The sequence below is a fragment of the Neofelis nebulosa genome, chromosome 15, assembly GCF_028018385.1.
Source record: "Neofelis nebulosa isolate mNeoNeb1 chromosome 15, mNeoNeb1.pri, whole genome shotgun sequence".
Taxonomy (NCBI): Eukaryota; Metazoa; Chordata; class Mammalia; order Carnivora; family Felidae; genus Neofelis; species Neofelis nebulosa.
In genome coordinates this window covers 948,289-967,172 of record NC_080796.1, presented here as the reverse complement: position 1 = coordinate 967,172, position 18,884 = coordinate 948,289, and the positions used below count along the sequence as shown (strand labels likewise).

The 18,884-nt window shown below is 39.6% G+C and overlaps 2 protein-coding genes across 4 annotated transcripts in view; both read left to right on the top strand.

The window, feature by feature from the left end:
• Positions 1-264: 264 nt before the first annotated feature.
• LOC131495899 (ankyrin repeat domain-containing protein 26-like) lies at positions 265-12,824 on the top strand. Its single transcript, XM_058701078.1, has 4 exons — positions 265-724; positions 5,429-5,543; positions 5,705-5,878; positions 12,367-12,824. The coding sequence occupies exons 1-4, from the start codon at positions 474-476 to the stop codon at positions 12,517-12,519; spliced, it is 693 nt and encodes a 230-aa protein (XP_058557061.1). The 5' UTR covers positions 265-473; the 3' UTR covers positions 12,520-12,824.
• Positions 12,825-16,330: 3,506 nt separating this feature from the next.
• The window catches only part of LOC131495907 (ankyrin repeat domain-containing protein 26-like), a 395,531-nt gene continuing 392,977 nt past the window's right edge, over positions 16,331-18,884 (top strand). Inside the window, exon 1 of one of the 3 annotated variants that reach the window (XM_058701086.1) lies at positions 16,331-16,393. In XM_058701086.1, the coding sequence (XP_058557069.1) occupies positions 16,360-16,393 (34 nt within the window). In that variant the 5' untranslated portion in view covers positions 16,331-16,359. The remainder of the gene's footprint in view (positions 16,394-18,884) is intronic. The other 2 variants (XM_058701087.1, XM_058701088.1) reach the window with 2 other exon arrangements.

Below are 18,884 nucleotides of genomic sequence, written 5' to 3'. Positions count from 1 at the left end.
GGCTGCACCCTGGGCTGCGGCGCGGGGAAGGGGCCCCTCGGGAGGCGCGCGTGGGGCGAGAAGGGTGCCGAGGCGAGACCCGAGCGTGGCGAGCAGAGGTGCTGGCTCCCGCTGGGTTCCGCGGCTTTGGACCCCGCCTCACCCCCCACCGGAGCCCCCTCCTCTCTGTTCGCTGCGCGGCGCTGGGCCTGGGGGGGGGGGTGGGGGGCATCGGAGCTTTGGTTACCGTTGACAGTTAGGCCTCTGTGCGCATGCGCAGTGGATGCCTCTTCTGAAGTGCGCAAGCGCGCTTGTGTCTGGCGGTATTGCTTGTTGCCGGTTACTGAGAAGTGGCAGCTACCAAAAGGCGGATCCTCACTGCTGGGGTGTTGTGGCCAGGCGGGTTTGGCCTGTCTCCGGCGCTAGTGTTGGGCTCGGGAGGTAGTGGAAAGGGAGGGCGGGGTGAAGTCTCTGTGGAGCCCGCAGGCTTCACAATGAAGAGGAATTGGGGGTTCGGGAGGGAGAAGGGCATGTCGCCCTTGGGCTCCGCTTCTGGCTTGCAGAGGCAGGGCAGGGGCGTTGGGCAGAAGAACAATGGAATTGACAACTTGCTGCTGGGTTACCATGTCCAAGACAGAGATCTCAGAAAGATCCACAAGGCTGCCTGTGTGGGCAACGCAGCGCAAGTGCAGCAGATTCTGTTCTTCGCGGAAAATGGCGTGGATGATAGAGACAAAATGAACAGGTAATAGGGGCTTGGAGGCTGGCAGGGAGGAGGCGGGACGGACCTGGGAGAAGAGCACACCTGGCCTAGCTCTACCTGTGCATCCGAGCCCTCCCTCGGGGAGCTGGGTTCTCTTCCCTCCTGAGGTCCCGCTGCCCCTCGGTCGTGGGAACCCTATGTGGTCTAGCACCAGGCCAACAGCGTGAGCGGCAAAAACAGAGTCTTCAGCTGCCCTGGCACGTACCCCGTAATTCCTGAATAGACCACTTGACTCTCAAATTTGACATGATTTACCCAAATTTCAATAGTAATACACACGAAATTAAGTGTCGACAACATGTTGTTTGTAATGGACTCATTTTCATACCATAACGTCACAGAAAAGTGCATAATGGGAGAAATAATTCCTGTAATCAACTTCTGGGCTAGAAATTCTTGGGACAAAATCCAGTATCCAGTTTATGTCTGTGTACACTTAGGTGCTATTTCCTGAGGGACCTTGGAAGGACATTTTGAAGTGGAAGATGGCTCTGAATAGGAGGACTCCTTTTTCTCAAAATGTGTGCCCTTCCTGTATTTGTCAGTGTTAGGTAAAGCAAATGAAAGCATCCTGGTTTTAAGAATTTTGAGCTACACATGCTCTTCTTGTGATGTCATTAAGGAAAGTTTTGGACTCACTATCTTGTACATCTGAAATTTATAGAACACTGTATGTTAACAAACTGGAATTAACCTAAGAACTTATGTTTTTATATAGGAGGTAGATTTGCCCTTCCAGATATCAAAATATACCTGAAATTTCCTCAAATTATTCATTTACACACAGCTGAAAAGACAGATAAAGGAGTGGTGCAGTGTAGAACATGACCAACGCTCAAATATACATAAGACTTTAGAATTTCATACTGGTGACATTTCATATTAGTAGGAAAAGGTGAACTATTCGTAAGTAGTGGAGAAACAGCCGATTTGGAGAAAACTTGTTAGAATTTTATCTCCCTAAATTAAGTTCCAGATGGGATGTCAATTTAAAAATTTTAATTGGCAAAATAAGAAAAGTAACAGAAAAAAATCCTACAAATGCCTATTTACCCATCCTAAGAATGACTTGAAAAGCAAGACTTTTGGGGGGTGCCTGGGTGGCTCAGTCAGTTAAGCCTCTGACTCTTGATTTCGGCTCAGGTCATAATCTCAGGTGTTCGTGTGTTCAAGTCCTTCGACGGGCTCCCTGCTGTCAATGTGGAGCATGCTTGGGATTCTGTGTTGCCTCTCTCTCTCTCTCTCTCTCTCTCTCTCTCAAAAAAAAAAAATGGGGCCCCTGGGTGGCTCAGTCAGTTAAGTGGTCTGACTTTGGGAGTCATGATCCCGTGCTTTGTGGGTTCGAGCCCCGCTTCAGGCTCTGTGCTGACAGCTCAGATTCTGTGTCTCCCTCTCTCTCTGCCCCTCCCTTGCTTGCACGCTGTGTCTCTGTCTCCCAAAAATACATAAATATTAAAAAATATTTTTTTATATCAAGAATTCTGGAGATTGATTTAGCAACATAAAAAACTAAAAGCCTCTATCAGAAAATAATATTATTAAAATAAAAGACAATGCACTTGCAAATATTTACAACATATTTGTATCAGACAACAGAATCTATCTTCGTTTTACAGAGAAGTCTTTGAAATCAAAATGAACAAAAACCTGTAATTTGAAATCGTGCAAAGTATTTCTTTGCATATCTACAAGGGACCAGTGGACATAGGGAAATATAGTGTCCCTGGGAAAAAAGAAATTTAAGTGAAAAAGCGACTGAAATACAGTTTTCCATCTACAACCTTTGTGAAAATAGAGTGATGGTGCTTATACTGCCGCTAAAGTTTAAGTTGTTTTCAACTTTCCAATAGACAATTTCGTGTAAGTACCACATTTAAAAAATATGTATTCCTTTTACCCATCAATTTTATTTCTACTAAAATATCTTTAGGAAATCACTAGAGATAAATGACATACATTTTGCTTTTCTCAGCACTATTTAAAATAGCAATGTATTAAGAAGAACTCGTATAATGGCTTTTATAAGTAAATGTCATTACATCCATAAGATGGATATGTGATCATTGAAAGTGGCATAGATAATAGATATACACAGAGATGCAGAGCTGTGCTTTAGTTGATCATTAAGTGAGAACAAAAATCAGTGTGATCATAGGTACACACAAGCAGACTACGGTTTTATGTTAAGCCCAAATATGCACAAAATGGGATGACATTTGTTATTTCTGAGCCTTTGTATTTACATGCATTTTTCTTTGCCTTCAAAGAAAATCTGTGCTTTCTACAGGAAAAGGTGTATAAAGGTCCTATTAAAAGTTTATTATCAACAGAAAGGGTTTATTGTCGTTGAAGTAATCCTGGAGAAGAGCAAGAATATTGATCTTATATACATAAAAATAATTTCTCACTTTGTGTTAAAAAATATTTTTGGATGTAAAATAAGAAAAGTGAGTTAATTAAAATGATTTTTGAGGATTGGCATATTTGGACAACTTTTGGCCTCTTCAGAAGTAAAGGGAGTATTTTTATTTGCACTTGTAGATTTTATTATGCATATATTAAGCATATACATATGTTTTCTGTTATAGGTAGCTTTATTACGAGTAATAGATAAATGGTTTATATTAATCATGAAAATAAAATATATTAGTTGTGTGCTTATGAAAAAAATAAGACTTAGCAGATATAAGTGATTATTTACTGTTTCAGAAGTATGCTTTCCTTTATATACCTTTTCTTTAAAAATATTGAACTCTCCAAATGTATTTATCCACTCTTTCCATCCATTTATTTATCACCTAGAACCTGCACATATATTATTTAGCGGACATACTCTACCCAAGATCCTTTTGTTCACAAAGACTTCATTTTGCACAGTATGAGCAAGATGAGGAATTTTATTTATTTATTTTCTAAAGATTTTATTTTTTTAAGTTTATTTATTTATTTTTTGAGAAGGATGGGGTGGGGGTGGGGATGGGGACAATGGAAGGACAGAGAGAGAATCCCAAGCAGGCCCCGTGCTGAAAGCAGGAACTTTTCCAATACACTTTTCCAAGAGTCCCAGCATGGGGCTTGAGCCAGTGAACATGAGATCGTGACTTGAGCCCGATCAAGAGCTGCACGCTTAACAGACTGAGCCACCCAGGTGCCCCAGCTTTTATCTTGTTTACTTTATGTTTTAAGTGTTATTTATTGTTGAGGGTGAAAGCATGAGCAGGGGGAGGGGGAAAAGGAGAGGAGGGACAGAGCATCTAAAGCAGGCTCTGCACCAGATTTTATTTTTAAGTAATCTCTATACCCATCGTGGGGCTCAAATTTACAACCCTGAGATCAAGGTCCTATGCGCTACTGACTGAGCCGGCAAGGCACCCCTAAGATGAGAAATTTTACATTGAAGTATTAGGATTTACTCTCAATGGGAAGTTTTCCTCTTTCCTGTCAAAGTTTCTGAAGATAGGAAATTGTAAAAGATAACCTTTACCTGCCCTTCTGAAATTTACGATAGTAGTAGGTACTAATATTGATCACTGGAAATACTTGATTTTCGTACAATCTGTAGACCTCAATACTTAATAAAATGAGCTGTTCCTAGTCATTGGAATCCTGAGTTTCCTGTGGCTTAAACTTTCTTGAGAAGCAAAGTAAGGAGTCCTTAAAAAATGTTTTCCTTTTGTTAATTTAGTCCTCTTTTCCTATAATGCTTTTCAGAACTAAAATTTATTTAAGTGCCAATCATATGACTAGAACTGCAATAGACCTATTGTATATACCATCATTTCACATAATGGAAGGCACCAAGATTCTATGGTGTCCCACTATTTTATATGCCAATTATTTTTTTAAAGTCCTGCCATTTACAGTTGTAAGACATTTTGAGTTAGAAATTGCATTCCAATATCAGAGGTATTAAAATGTGACAAAATGAGCATCTTAGAATCATTGAAACGCAGTATTCTTGCTAATCCTTAAAACATATCTGCAAAGTAGGTGTAATTGTATCAAGGTACCTAATTGAAGTGTTGTTTATGTAAAGCAGTAGTAATGGTAAAAATTATATTATCCAACAACTATTGAGATGTTATTTAATTATATTATCCAACAACTATTGAGATGTTATTTGTGCTAGGAAATGTTCTAAATACTTGCATAGATCCTCATTTAAGCATCACAACGAGGTCTTGTGAGATAACTACTCAGTATTTCATTTCATTTCATTTCATTTCATTTCATTTCATTTCATTTCATTTTATTATCTTTTTTTTTTTTTTACTAATCTCTGCACCTACGTGGGGCTTCAAACTCACGACCCTGAGATCAAGAGTTACATGCTTTTCAGACTGAGCTAGCCAGATGACACGAGACAACTACTATTTTTATCCCCTTTTGTTGAGGACATTGAGGATAAGTCTAAGCAATAACTAGTGAGTGACAGAGTTAAACTAGGATTCAAACCCAAGTGGAGCTGAATCCCCAGGTCATGCTCTTTCTCTTCAAACAGGCCACTCTTTTATTAGTGTGATGAGTAATCACTACTAAATATTGTACTTTCTCCAGAGGAAAACTGAATCTTTGTTTTGGAGGCATAGGAATAACATGCTACTTAATGTTTACAATTTCCTGAATTAACTGCAAGTTTTGAGAGAGTGCACTATCATTTCCTAAAAAGTCCTCTCACTTTTTTAGGACTGCTCTCCATTTGGCCTGTGCCAATGGCCATCCAGAAGTGGTGAGCCTCCTAGTAGAGAGGAAATGTCATCTTAACCTCTGTGATCATGAAAACAGGACAGCTCTCATGAAGGTATGTAGTACCAGCTATGTCTGCCTGAGATAGATTTGATGTCATTACTTAGAATGAAAATGAAATTATTGCCTTGAAACAAAACGAATTGGTGAAACCTGTGGCATGCTTACTTTAAATTCTCAGAATTTACACTCTGTTTCTTGGCATATCACTGACAGGCCGTACAGTGCCAGGAAGAGAAATGTGTAAACATACTATTGGAAAATGGTGCCGATCCAAATATTAGGGATGTGAGTGGCAACACTGCTCTCCACTATGCGGCCTTTGGTGATAATATATCCATAATAGAGAAGCTGCTGCTATACAATGCGAATACTGAAGCAAGAAATAAGGTAAAGAACTAATTTATACATTATTTGAAATTTTATATATACACGTGAATATTTTAGCCACAAAATGTTTTATTTCACACACACACACACACGCATGCACGCATGCACACACATACTCACTCACTGAATTCTATATATCAGGCCCTTTCATCATGGAAATAACTCCAATGCCAAGTCAGGGAGGGCTAGAAAAAAGTAGTGCCCACAGAAAGGGCAAAGTTGTATCTCCCAGCCACCCTTCCACCCCAGAAAGAAAATGTTTCCATTAGTGCCTACAAGTGGATGGTAGTCTCAGAGCCCATAAAGGACTAAAGGTCTAGAGGGGAGTGAGGCGACGATGGAGGCTGGGTGCTATGCAGAGGCTTAGGCAAGGGGTGCTGCTGGGGATAGGTGGGAGGAGGAATGGAGACCCAGACCCAGCAGGGAGAGCTTGGATGTGTGCAAGCGGGAGGAGAAAGCAACAGGTTGTAGGTGCTGGGCACTGCAGGCCCCGGTGCTCTGAAGATGAGGGCATTGGGGTCAGGTCATGTCTGGACATCCAGCAAAGGCATCTACTTGTGTTGGTAGCCACTCGGCCAGCCATGTACCATGTTGGGGTGTCCCACTTCAGAGAGTAGCTCCTGCTCAACCTTGTGTAGCTCCTCAGCAGGGTTGTAGCTGTACATGGGGAGTAGATGATGGCCACACTTGCTGGCCCACCTTCCTTTTCTTTGACATGCATTACCTCTCACTGCTTAAGCCCCTAGAGGAACACCCTTGGTTGACATGGGCAGGGTCAATTTTACGTATTCGGAAGTTCAAGGATTCCCTGAATGAAAATATTTGGCAGTAACTTATTTATCTAAGATTTCTTTCTTTCTTTCTTTCTTTCTTTCTTTCTTTCTTTCTTTCTTTCTTCCTATTATTTTTTATTTATTTTTGAGAGAGAGAGAGAGAGAGAGAGAGAGACAGACAGAGACAGAACAAGAGGGGGAGAGGGGCAGAGAGAGAGAGGGAGACACAGAATCTGAAGCAGGCTCCAGGCTCCCAGCTGTCAGCACAGAGCCCAATGCAGGGCATGAACTCATGAGCCATGAGATTAAGACCTGAGCCAAAGTTGGATGCTCTACCAACTGAGCCACCTAGGCACCCCTACGATTTCATTTTAAATAAGGATACTTCTAAAGAAACAGAGAATACTGCTTTGTTTTATGTATTTATGGCAAATATTTATGAAAACAATATATTTGTTAAAGGTAAAACTTATTTTTTTTCAAATATTTTTCCCATCCAATTTTTTTTATTAGTGAAAAACAACACAGGAAAGCAAAATTTGCCCTAGGCTTTGTCTTAAAAGTCAAAGAAAAGAAATGCATTTTACAATAAAAAATACTGCTGCTGTTGACAAGTTCCTATTTGATAAAAAAGTGATTTATAAAAATGGGATTTATCTTTTATTGGCCAAGGCTTAAGAGAAAAAAGGGGAAAGGATGGAGCAGTCAGAACTAAGTGGGCCAATTTGGAAATTTGACAAGTGAGAGAAAATATCAAGAAGAGGTTGTTTGTTTTATTGTTTTTTTTTTCCCCTTCAGTTTATACGTTTAGTCAAGGAGTCTTCAATGTTTGAGGGGAATAATTGTTACTTAGGGAAAGAGTGAGTTGCAAACCTGCCTAGAGACCAAGTGTAGGAGGACTCAGAGGAAATCAGATTGGCAGTGAACAGGTGGTTGATTAAGTGGTCAAGGAGAAAAAAGAACAAATAATTAACTGTCATATAATCCTATTCTGGCAGAAACAGCCACTTAGGTAAGAGTCTAAACTCTGCTCTGAAATCTAGAATATCTTGATTGGAAGTAAGAAGTTTAAAAGTAATGCAATCAAGTTGCATTTTGACTTTACATTTAGTCCCTGTTCTACCTCTGCTCAGGGAAATTAAATGCAGTTTTGATAAGTCATTTTTTTGGCTAAATCTTTAAATGATAGAGGGAGTTGGCCACATAGATGAGACTGATGTGATTGTCTGCTGCACCACCTCTCAGCTAGAATTGTGGTGGTGAATCCCCGTGCCCTGGGGAAGTTTCAATTTTTTTTTTAACAAGCCTAAACTCTCCCCTGAAGAGTTTGAGTAAATCTGGTAACATGTATACATAGACATGGATATTTAGAAATATTTTTTTTGAGACTGTGCTACAACTCTTGGTTAAGAACTACTGGGGTGTGTGGGTGGCTCAGTCGGTTAAGTGTCTGACTTCAGGCTCAGGCATCATCTCACAGTTCACAAGTTCTAGCCCCGTGTTGGTCTCTGTGCTGACAGCTTAGACAAAGCGTGGAGCCTGCTTCATATTCTGTAGTCTCCCTCTCTTTTTGCCCCTCCCCTGCTCGTGCTCTGTCTCTCTCTTCCACAAAAAGTGCACATTTAAAAAAAATTAAAAAAAGCTAACTATTGAATGCAGGGGTACACAGGTTTTTCGGTTGATTAAGTGACCGACTTCCACTCAGGTTGTGATCTCATGGTTTGTGAGTTCGAGCCCCACATTGGGCTCTGCACTGATGGTGCAGAGACACATGAGAATCTCTCTCCCTGCCCCTCCCCCACTCGCTCATGCTTGCTCTCTCTCTCTCTCTCTCTCTCTCTCTCTCATATTCATAGCCATTTGGTTATTACAAGCAGTGTTTTCCTGATTGCAATAGGATAAAATCTTCAATCTTCTTTATTAGTTGAAGCTATGTGACCAACTGTCTTATGATGTCTGTTAAATTCATATCGCCCTGGTATAATCCAAATGGTAGTTTTAAACATGGAAATGTAGTTAGTGACAATGCAGTTGGGAATTGTTTTCATAATTTAGTTTCGGCATAGTTGTGAACTAATTTGTCTATTTGATTAACAGTCTGGGAGAATTAAACACAGATAGATTGCGGTTTTAAGAAGCGTTGGAAAAATTCTTAAAGTGGGTGTTACGAGTCTTTTTGTTGTGATTCTTTTAGACAGAGAGAGTGTGAGTGGGGGAGAAGGGCAGAGGGAGAGAGGGAGAACCTCAAGCAGGCTCCAAGCTCAGTGCCAAGCTTGATGCAGAACTCAGTCCCACAACTCTGGGATCATGACCTGAGCTGAAGTCAAGCGTCAGATGCTCAAGTGACTAAGCCACCCAGGCTCCCCTCTTATGAGTCTTTTTTTTTCTTGCTTTTTAAAATATTTTTTTAACATTTATTTATTTTTGAGACAGAGAGAGACAGAGCATGAATGGGGGAGGGGCAGAGAGAGAGGGAGACACAGAATTGGAAGCAGGCTCCAGGCTCTGAGCCATCATCCCAGAGCCTGACGCGGGGCTCGAACTCATGGACTGTGAGATCGTGACCTGAGCCGAAGTCGGACGCTCAACCGACTGAACCACCCAGGCTCCCCTACCCTCTTATGAGTCTTAATAGCAATTTTTATTACATGTCGGGGCCTAAGTTTTTGCTAAAACGTGATACTGATACTTCAGGAAAGATTTAAATACAAATATTTGCTTTATGCACAACCAAAATACCCGTGGGCTATTGACTAAATTTGTCCCCTGGATGTGTTTCGTTTCCTCCATAAATTGAGTCAACATTTAAAATTATGACACTCATGCAGAAATCTGGATCAGACACTTCTTATAGAATCATACCTGGTACTTTGAGCCCATACTACTGTTTGGTATGCATTTCAGCGGCTGACCTTTTTATATGAGGTATGTGTGTCTCCAGTTTGCTGCTGTCCCCACTTAGGTTCTTCACTTACTCAAGTCACCTACTTTGCCTCCATAAGCAATGCGTTTACAATTACTGTTTTATTATATATATGTATATATATATATGTATATATATATATACACATATATATATCATATATTTCTGTGATATACACAAACACATACACACATATATTTATACACACATATATACATATATATATATATATATATATATATATATATATATATATATATTAGACTGTGCTAATCAGATCTCTTTTGGACACAAAGAAATCTTGGTAATTTTTTTTAAAGTTAATTTTGAGAAAGAGAGAGACAATCCCTAGGAGGCACTGGGTTTGAACTCATGAATCATGAGACCATGTCTTGAGCCAAAGTCAGGAGTCAGATGCTTAACTGACTGAGCTACCCAGTCGCCTCTGTTTTGTGGTCTATTTTGATAAAGATTTCAAGGGTTTCAAGGCAATCCATATTAATTTATAATATATATTTTGTATTTTATGTTAGTGTCTTCGGAATAGGATTGAATTTTCCAGGTTAGACTTTCTAAGTTGTTTTTGTATTCTATTCATTTTTTTTAATGTTTATTGATTTTTCAAAGAGAGAGAGCACGTGCATGAGTGGGGGAGGGGCAGAGAGAAAGGGAGACACAGAATCCCAAGCAGGCTCCAGGCTGAGCTGTCAGCATAGAGCCCAATGCAGGGCTTGAACTCACAAACCATGACATCATGACCTGAACCGAAGTCGGCCTTTTAACTGACTGAGCCACCCAGGTGCCCCATAAGTTAGTTTGAAAACAAGACACTTTTTCCTTCTGTATACTATAAATAATCGTATTCCTGGGGCGCCTGGGTGGCTCAGTCGGTTGAGCGTCCGACTTCGGCTCAGGTCATGATCTCGCTGTCTGCGAGTTTGAGCCCCGTGTGGGGCTCTGTGCTGACAGCTCAGAGACTGTAGCCTGCTTCGGATTCTGTGTCTCCCTCTCTCTCTGCCCCTCGCCAGCTCATGCTCTGTCTCTCTCTGTCAAAAATAAATAAGCATTAAAAGAAACAAAATTTGAATAATCATATTCCTATTGGAATATTTGCAAACTGTATTAGATTAATCATGGTTACAGTTGAATAGGTTATGCCTATTGCAGACAATATTCTCTTTCTCCTCAGCATTGTTCCCTAAAAATGCAAATAATGTAGTCACTTTCATTATGCTAACAATGATCTGTATAAATCAGTGTTTGAATTTTTATTGATAAGCCATTACATTTTTTTTTTTTTTAATTTTTTTTTCAACGTTTTTTATTTTTATTTTTGGGACAGAGAGAGACAGAGCATGAACGGGGGAGGGGCAGAGAGAGAGGGAGACACAGAATCGGAAACAGGCTCCAGGCTCCGAGCCATCAGCCCAGAGCCTGACGCGGGGCTCGAACTCACGGACCGCGAGATCGTGACCTGGCTGAAGTCGGACGCTTAACCGACTGCGCCACCCAGGCGCCCCAAGCCATTACATTTTTATTTCCAATTTATATTTTGCCTAAAATATAAAGTAAGTAGCTATTCCAGTGGAAACTGGAATACAACTAGAATACAAACAATTTTTTTAGAAGTAGATACATATTAGGGTCCCAGGATTATTATAATTGACAATAAAATTTCATATGGAGCTTCCTAACAGTTAAGATAAAAATTTAGCATTTTATAATAGGAGAAAGACCATGGGCTATTTAATATTAAGTAATCAAAGTTCATTTGAGGCTTAACTCTTGGAGTTCTGAGCCCATCTCCTTAGTGACCCATTTGGAGCAGTGATGCCTTATGTTGACATCTCGGATGTCAGTGGATCCTGATACCACTGACAGAAGACAAGCAAGTTTGTATAACTTGGGGAAAAGCTTCACCTTTATCGGAAATCTCTCCAAACTATATCCCTGAAACTCTGATTCCTCAAATGTGAATGTTTGCCACAAAAAGGATTGTCAAATGGGGACTGAGCAGATTTACATGGATTTCTGTAATGCCAGACATATAATGCAGTTTTATAATAGTTCTCAAACATAGATGATCATGAAATATTTCCATTGGGACATAGTACTTACCTTCTGGCAAAGTAGGTATTCTTTGGAAGATAATTTAAGAAACACTACTCCAGAGATGATCATTTAGGTTATTAATTCAGTAAAAGTACTTAAATCATATACTGCTGTGTTTTGGAGTTTGGAGATACAGAGATAAGAAATAGCCCCTGCTCTCAAGAAGCTCTTGGTTTAGATAGGGAACAATACAGTATACCATGATAAGTACTGTGATAGAAGCAACAGTCTTGGAACCAGTGAGTGTTTGAAGTGAGTTTAAGAGAATGACTTCATATGATCTGTTGAAGAAGGTGGAGAAGGGCTATTTTATTAAAAACAATTTTTAATGTGTATTTCTTTTTGAGAGAGAGAGAGAGAGACAGAATCTGGAACAGGCTCCAGGCTGTGCACTGCCAGCATAGAGCACAATGCAGGGATCGAACTCACAAACCCTGAGCTCATGACCTGAGCTGCAGTTGGTCACTTAACCAACTGAGCCACCCAGGTGCCCCAGTGGAGGAGGGCTATTTTAAAGAGAAGCAGCAGCAGGTGAAAGCACAGTGGTGGGAAGGAAGAGGCCATTTTTTATTTACTTTTTGTATTATATGTTTCAGTTTAGAGGATCTTTTGTATGTTTTAAAATTCCGTATGGAAAGGTGTAATTTTGTAAATTCTAAATTGTTTTTGCTCTTTTACAGGATAACATCACACCACTTCTAGTTGCCGTAAATGAAAACAAACAGCAAATAGTGGAAGTTCTGGTAGAAAAGGCAGCAAATATACATGCAGAGGATAAATTAAAAAGGTGCAGTAGTTTTCTTTTCAACCTTAGTATGGTTCTACAGTGGTAATAATTATTCAAGTCAGGAAGATTAACTTCAGAAGAAGAAGATTAATTTATAATTATATAGTGAAAAATGTCAACACATCACCAGTTAGGTAGAAAGCAATTATTCTGACTGGGCAACATGAAGAACAGGGTATAGCAGAATTCATATTCCTTGATGATGTTGACTCATGTCATTTGCAGTGTTTATTTTTAAGTAGGTTCCATGTTCGGCGTAGAGTCCAATGCTGGGCCTGAACTCATGACTCTGAGATCAAGACCTGAGCTGAGGTCAAGAGTCTGATGCTTAAACAACTGAGTCACCCAGTTGCTCCTGCAATGTTTTTTGTTTGTTTGTTTGTTTGTTTGTTTTCTGCCACATGATTTTGTGTTAACTAAAGGGATTTCATTTTAGTTTTATAAAGGGTGGACTCTCAGCTCTTAATTTACTTAATGGCACAATATTGGCCTTCTTAACCCTTTTATGGTATTTTTTAAACTTCTACTTCATAGAGGGACCTGGGTGGCTCAGTTGGTTAAGCATCCAACTTTGGCTCAGGTGATCATCTCATGGTTCATGGGTTAAACCCCACATCAGGCTCTGTGCTGACAGTGCAGAGCCTGCTTCGGATTCTCAATCTCTCTCTCTCTCTCTCTCTCTCTCTCTCTCTCTCTCTCTCTCTCTCTCTCTCTCTCTCTCTCGGTGTCTCTGCCCCTTGCCCACAGTCTGGTGTGCACTCTCTCTCTTTCTCAAAATAAATCGTAAATAAACTTAAAAAAAAAAGAATTTCTACTTCATATACATTTTTCCTTCAAAGATGTTTATTGGGGTGCCTGGGTGTCTCAGTTGGTTAAGTCTATGACTTTGGCTGTGGACATGATGTCATGGTTCGTGGGTTCGAGCCCCACGCCAGGCTCTGTGCTGACAGCTCAGAGCCTGGAGTTGCTTTGGATTCTGTGTATCCCGCTCTCTCTCCCTCTCCTTGTTTGAGCTCTGTCTCTCAAAAGCAAATAAATGTTAAAAAAAAAAGATGCATATTAAACATAAATAGGAGTTGTTGTGTCTTTTGGATGACACTTTTCTTTAAATTGCTTTTTTTTCTTTTTTGAGTAATACTGATGTCGTTAGGTGATCTCTAAATGATGATTACTATTACCAAGTCTCATCAGGTTTTATCCTTTTTCATGTACAGTATATGTATTTTTGATTTTATTTTCAATTGGTAGGAGTAGAAAGATGAAAAATAACTTTAACCGTATAGATTTTTCCTTTAATGAGGATAAGTTATAGGTGGGTGATAAAGAAGGAAGAGCTGTGCTTTAGATTCACACAAGACTAGGTTGATTCATAGCTTTCCTACTGGCTACGTGTTGTGACCTTGGGAGTGTTGTGTATCATCACTAAATATGTTTCCTGATATGAAAAGGAGGATAGTAATATATCCTTCAAGGGTGGTTGTGCGTAAATCATATTTTATATATATAGCATTTAATTTAGTGCCTACCATATGCTTATCAGCATCGTTAACTATAATTATGCCTGTTTTGTTAGCATTTGCATTAAAATATTATCATTTCAAGCCTGCAGATAGTTTTTATACTTACTCGACCTCTAGATGGCTTTGAAGTGCACTGTATCAGATTAAGGAAAACGTGGGGAATTATTTTTTTTAAATCTTTATCTATTCAGATAAGTGACCTAGCATAGTTTTTTGTTTATCAAACGACTTTAAATTAACAACTCTATAATACATTACCCAGGTGGGACAAGAAGCTTCCTTTTTGTCCCTTCATTTTAGTCTTGGAGATCATTTACATAGATGAACACTGAAACATGTAAATGGTCGATTCTGAACAGATAGGCAAGATATTAAGCTGATAAAGTATATCAAATTAGCTGTTTAAATAACTCTAAATTCCTAAGAGTGAAGTTATCTCTGTTATTTTAGAACAGCCTTCATGCTTGCTGTAAATTATGACTCAACAAATGTAGTCAGGCTTGTTCTTCAGCAAGGTATTGACCCCTTTCCTCAAGATGTATATGGATGGGCTGCAGATGAATATGCTTATATTAAGGGTTTTAATCTGTAAGTGTTTGTACTAAAATGCTAGTTATTACTAAACTGAGGCTTAAAATAATTTAACTGTTAACTTCGTATGTAACAGATGGGATTTCGTAGTTTGGTCAGGCAGTTTTGGAATGGCAGTCGGTTAGTCCACAACATTAGCCAAAAATCAAGCAAAGGACTAGGCTAGTTGGAAGTAGGAATGTGTGCAGGATTCTTTATCTCAGGACTTTTGAGACCTTTATCCTCCAGGAGCCTAACCTTATCCATTTCATTTCAAGTATAACCCCTCTGCATGGGACACAAATAATGTTACATCTGTGTTTTCTAACTAGTAACTTGGGTCTTGAAATGTTCAGTTTTGTAGAAGACCCTCTACTTTCCTTTGAGGGCTATCTCCTGTACTCTGTCCCTTGAATTTTCCAAGAACCTAAGGAGCACCCTAAGACCAAAGAGTCCTCTTTCACAAGTCATTTGGAGGGGAAAAAAAGGACATCCTGATCATTCTACAGTTTCCTTTGATTCTGTTGTTGCGGCATTGCTGTTGAAACTGGTGCTGCAGTCGGGTCGTGATTGACCTTTACTCCCAGGATTCCCTTGCTGATCCAGAGTTTTCAGTCTTCATGGTGTTCCACACTTAGATTTCAAAGCTACAAAGTTTCTTTGTTCACTGCACATGCACATATGCTCAGCAGCTATCCCAAAGCACCAGCACCCTGTTTGGGCAGCTGGGCCTCCTGGCTTTTGCCATACACCCCTGTCCCTCCACACTCAAAGACCTTATGTGGAACCCATATCTTAGCCTAGACTTTCCTTATGAGTTACCCTTTGAGGATCTTGTTGGTCTTTTTTTTTTTTGCCAGAAGATGTTAGTTGGGACCATTCCAAGCTGTCAGAGAGGTTCAAATGATGCTGCAGGAAGAGATCGGACTTCTCTTTCCCCTTTGTTAGCATATCTGTACCCCTGCCTTTTTTTAAGTAGGCTCCATGCCCAGCATGGATTCCAACATGGGGCTTGAACTCACGAGCCTGAGATCAAGACCCAAGCTGAGATCAAGAGTTGGATGCCCAATGGACTGAGCCACCCAGGTGCCCCTGGACCACTGCTTTAAATCCTGTGGAGCATCTTTTCTGAAGTCAGGGAAGGTCTCATCTTGCCCTTCCCAGAGTAATGAGCATCACCTAAGAGGCGGCCTGAGAGGCCATCTTTTGGGTATAATATCTCATTAAATCCTCTTATCAACCTTGTAAAATAAGGCAGTAATTTCCCTTCTTTTATATAGGGAGATTTTGAGCCAAAGAGAAGTGGCTTCTCCAAGAACAAATAGCTATAGGTTATAGAGCTAGAACTTCTGAGTTCCAAACACTTTCCATTCTGGCAAGCGAATTCTAATTATTCTCATTTCTATTTGATGTGTATTTACTTTTGGAGTGGAGCTCAAAGCCATAAACCGTGAGATCATGACCTGAGCTAAAGTTGGATGCTTAAGTACCCAGGTGCCCCTGGCAAGCTAGTTCTAATTTACTAAGCTACAATGCCCTCAATTCATGAGTGGTTCATCTTCCTGTTTTTTTCTTCTTTAAGTACAGACTTAATGAAAAGCTTCTAGAACGTACAAACTTGAAGTATATGGGGTAATTCAAGTTTTCATATTTACTCTGTTATTATTTGAAATACTCTAAGAATTTGATGTATTTGGTAAATGTTTTTCATATCAGCGTTAAAATAGTAATATTATTTATCACCCTTTTTTATACATTGCAGTTACAAAATAATTTGTCGACATAAAGAAGAAATCATGCTTAAAAATTCTTTGCAAAACAGCAATCCTGGTAAGACTTTACATAGTGAATTGCTCTTGGTCGTCCTAACATAAGTAAAGTCAGAGTAAGGGTGTTTTGATAATGAAAGTACAATGAAGAAAAGAACACCAATGTGTAAATTGCATGTATATTTTTTCTTTCTTAATTTCTTTCTTTATAGTCTAATGTTCAGAATTATTTAAGAAGTTAACTGTAGGTAATTGAAAATAAGAGGCAGTATTATCTGAAAAGAAATTCATTATTTTAGTCATGACCCCTAAAATACCATGTGACATCTTTGTGTAATAAATACGAAAATGCTTTGTTAACTGTTTATTTAATTTTGAGAGAGAGAGAGAGAGAGAGAGAGAGCGAGCAGGAGAGGGACAGAGGAAGGTAGACAGAGGATCCAAAGCAGGCTCCACCGCTGACAGCAGAGAGCCCAATGTGGGGCTCGAACTCGTGAGCTGCGAGATCACGACCTGAGCCAAGGTCAGATGCTTCACCAACTGAGCCATCCAGGTGCCCAGAGGAAAAAAAGATTTTTAAGTTAGCATGTTTTATGTTTCCTCCATAAACATATTATAACAAATTGCACTTGTTATAAAAATGGATCTTTTATAAAATGTTTACAAATGGATTATATTTAGAAAATATTGTTACCTAGCGATTTGTCTCATTAAAAAATGAAAACAGCCCTAAAACTGGGAATTCTACAGTACTTTCCTGGTACCATAAACAAATGGCAAATAATAAGAACTGAAAATCTTAGCTAGTGTGCAGCACTCCCAAGGAGATTGTTTTCTTATAGATAGCTTCCAGGAGTACCGAAGAAAAGCACTGCCTTGTTGAGAGGCATAGGTTATTTCACATATTGTCTCAACAAGGTCTCATCATTATCAACTTCACTCCTCATAAATCAAGACAGAATGAGAGGGGCGCTTGGGTGGCTGCGTCAGTTAAGTGTCCAACTCTTGACTTCAGCTCAGGTCATCATCATCTCACAGTTGGTGAGTTGGAGTCCTGTGTCAGACTTCTCTGTCGGGCTCTTTGCTGACAGCTCAGAGCCTGTGTGGCATTTTCCCTTTTCCTTCTCTCTCTGCCCCTCCCCTGTACATGCATGCTCTGTATCTCTCAAAAAAATAAACATTTAAAAACAACAACAACAACAAATCCAGAATGAGATATGTTGACTTCATTAGAACAATGTTTTCTTCTGTTTGTTGGAGAATTGTCATGACACTGTAATTTTGTTAGAATAAGATACTCTGTTGCCATTAGTCAAAATTTTATCTTCACAAGTATTCAAATAGGGCAACTTGGGCTCCAGAAATTATAATAACAGCACAAAGATGTTTCACAATCACACACACACACACAAAATGCTACTGTTGCTCCCTAGTTGTGGGACCCAGTGCACCGTACAATCTGAAAAGTAGGAAGAAAGCTTTAACTTGGTAGACTGTTACCAAAGGACTTCTGTAGGTTAGTTTTGGAAGTTACAAGAAAGGTAAAGGTAGAACAGACAGCGTTTTGATCATTAAGGTGCTCATTACAGAATAGAGCTGTCCCTGCGGTTTTTGAAACAGAAAAGTTTCTGTGGTTTTTAAAAATAATTTTCAAAGGAATCATTTTTATTCATGTCCATTTGTTCACTTCACAAGTAACTCTTAAGTGCCTGTTAGCTACTAAGTGTTATCCTGTTGTTGTAGAATACAAACATTCAAAAACCAGTCTCTGCACCCCAGGACTTTGTTGTTACCACTGCCATTTGTATTATTTACTCTATTTAGTGCTTACTGGGTGCCAGAGTCTCATAGTGCTTATAATTATCATTGTTATTTTGTATTGGCATTTGTTCCAGTTACCGTAAGTTCCCGGTGAGGAATCCGAGTTTTCAAGAACTGGGTAGAATCTATGGTAAGCATGCAGAGTGAAGAGTTCAGTTTGCCAGGTAGAGAGGCAGAAGGACCAACATTTGTATGTTTGACAATGTTTGTAAACTATCACGATTACGTGTTTGGCGGAGTACACAGCAGTGCAGAGGCGAAGGTGTATGAGTGAACTTAGCAGGATTTATGAGCAGTTGGGTTTTGCTGGTAGAAAACGTGTGCTATGGGAATGGTTGGAAATGAGGTGAATACCTAGGTAAGACAAGCTTATGGAAGTTTGTTAGTGCTATAGAAAGGAGTAGATCTTACCCGATAGGCCTTGGGAAATTTCTTCTGTAGAATGCTTTTAGCGGCAAATAATAGGTGACTTCTAACAGTGACTAAAACAGTAGGAACCAGAAATGTTTTGATGGTTCAGTGATGTCATCAGGATGCCAGTCATCTCTTGTTCAGTTTTGGAGTTGCTTGTATTTTTATTTCTCCTTTCCGGGGTGGCTAATTAGCAACAGCTCCAGGTATCATATTCTCACATGGCAACATCCAGTGGGTGGGAAGGACTGCTTTTCTTTAGGTGTTTCTTTTCACTAGGAAGAGGCTTGCAGTAGACTTCCTCTAACATTTTAAAGACT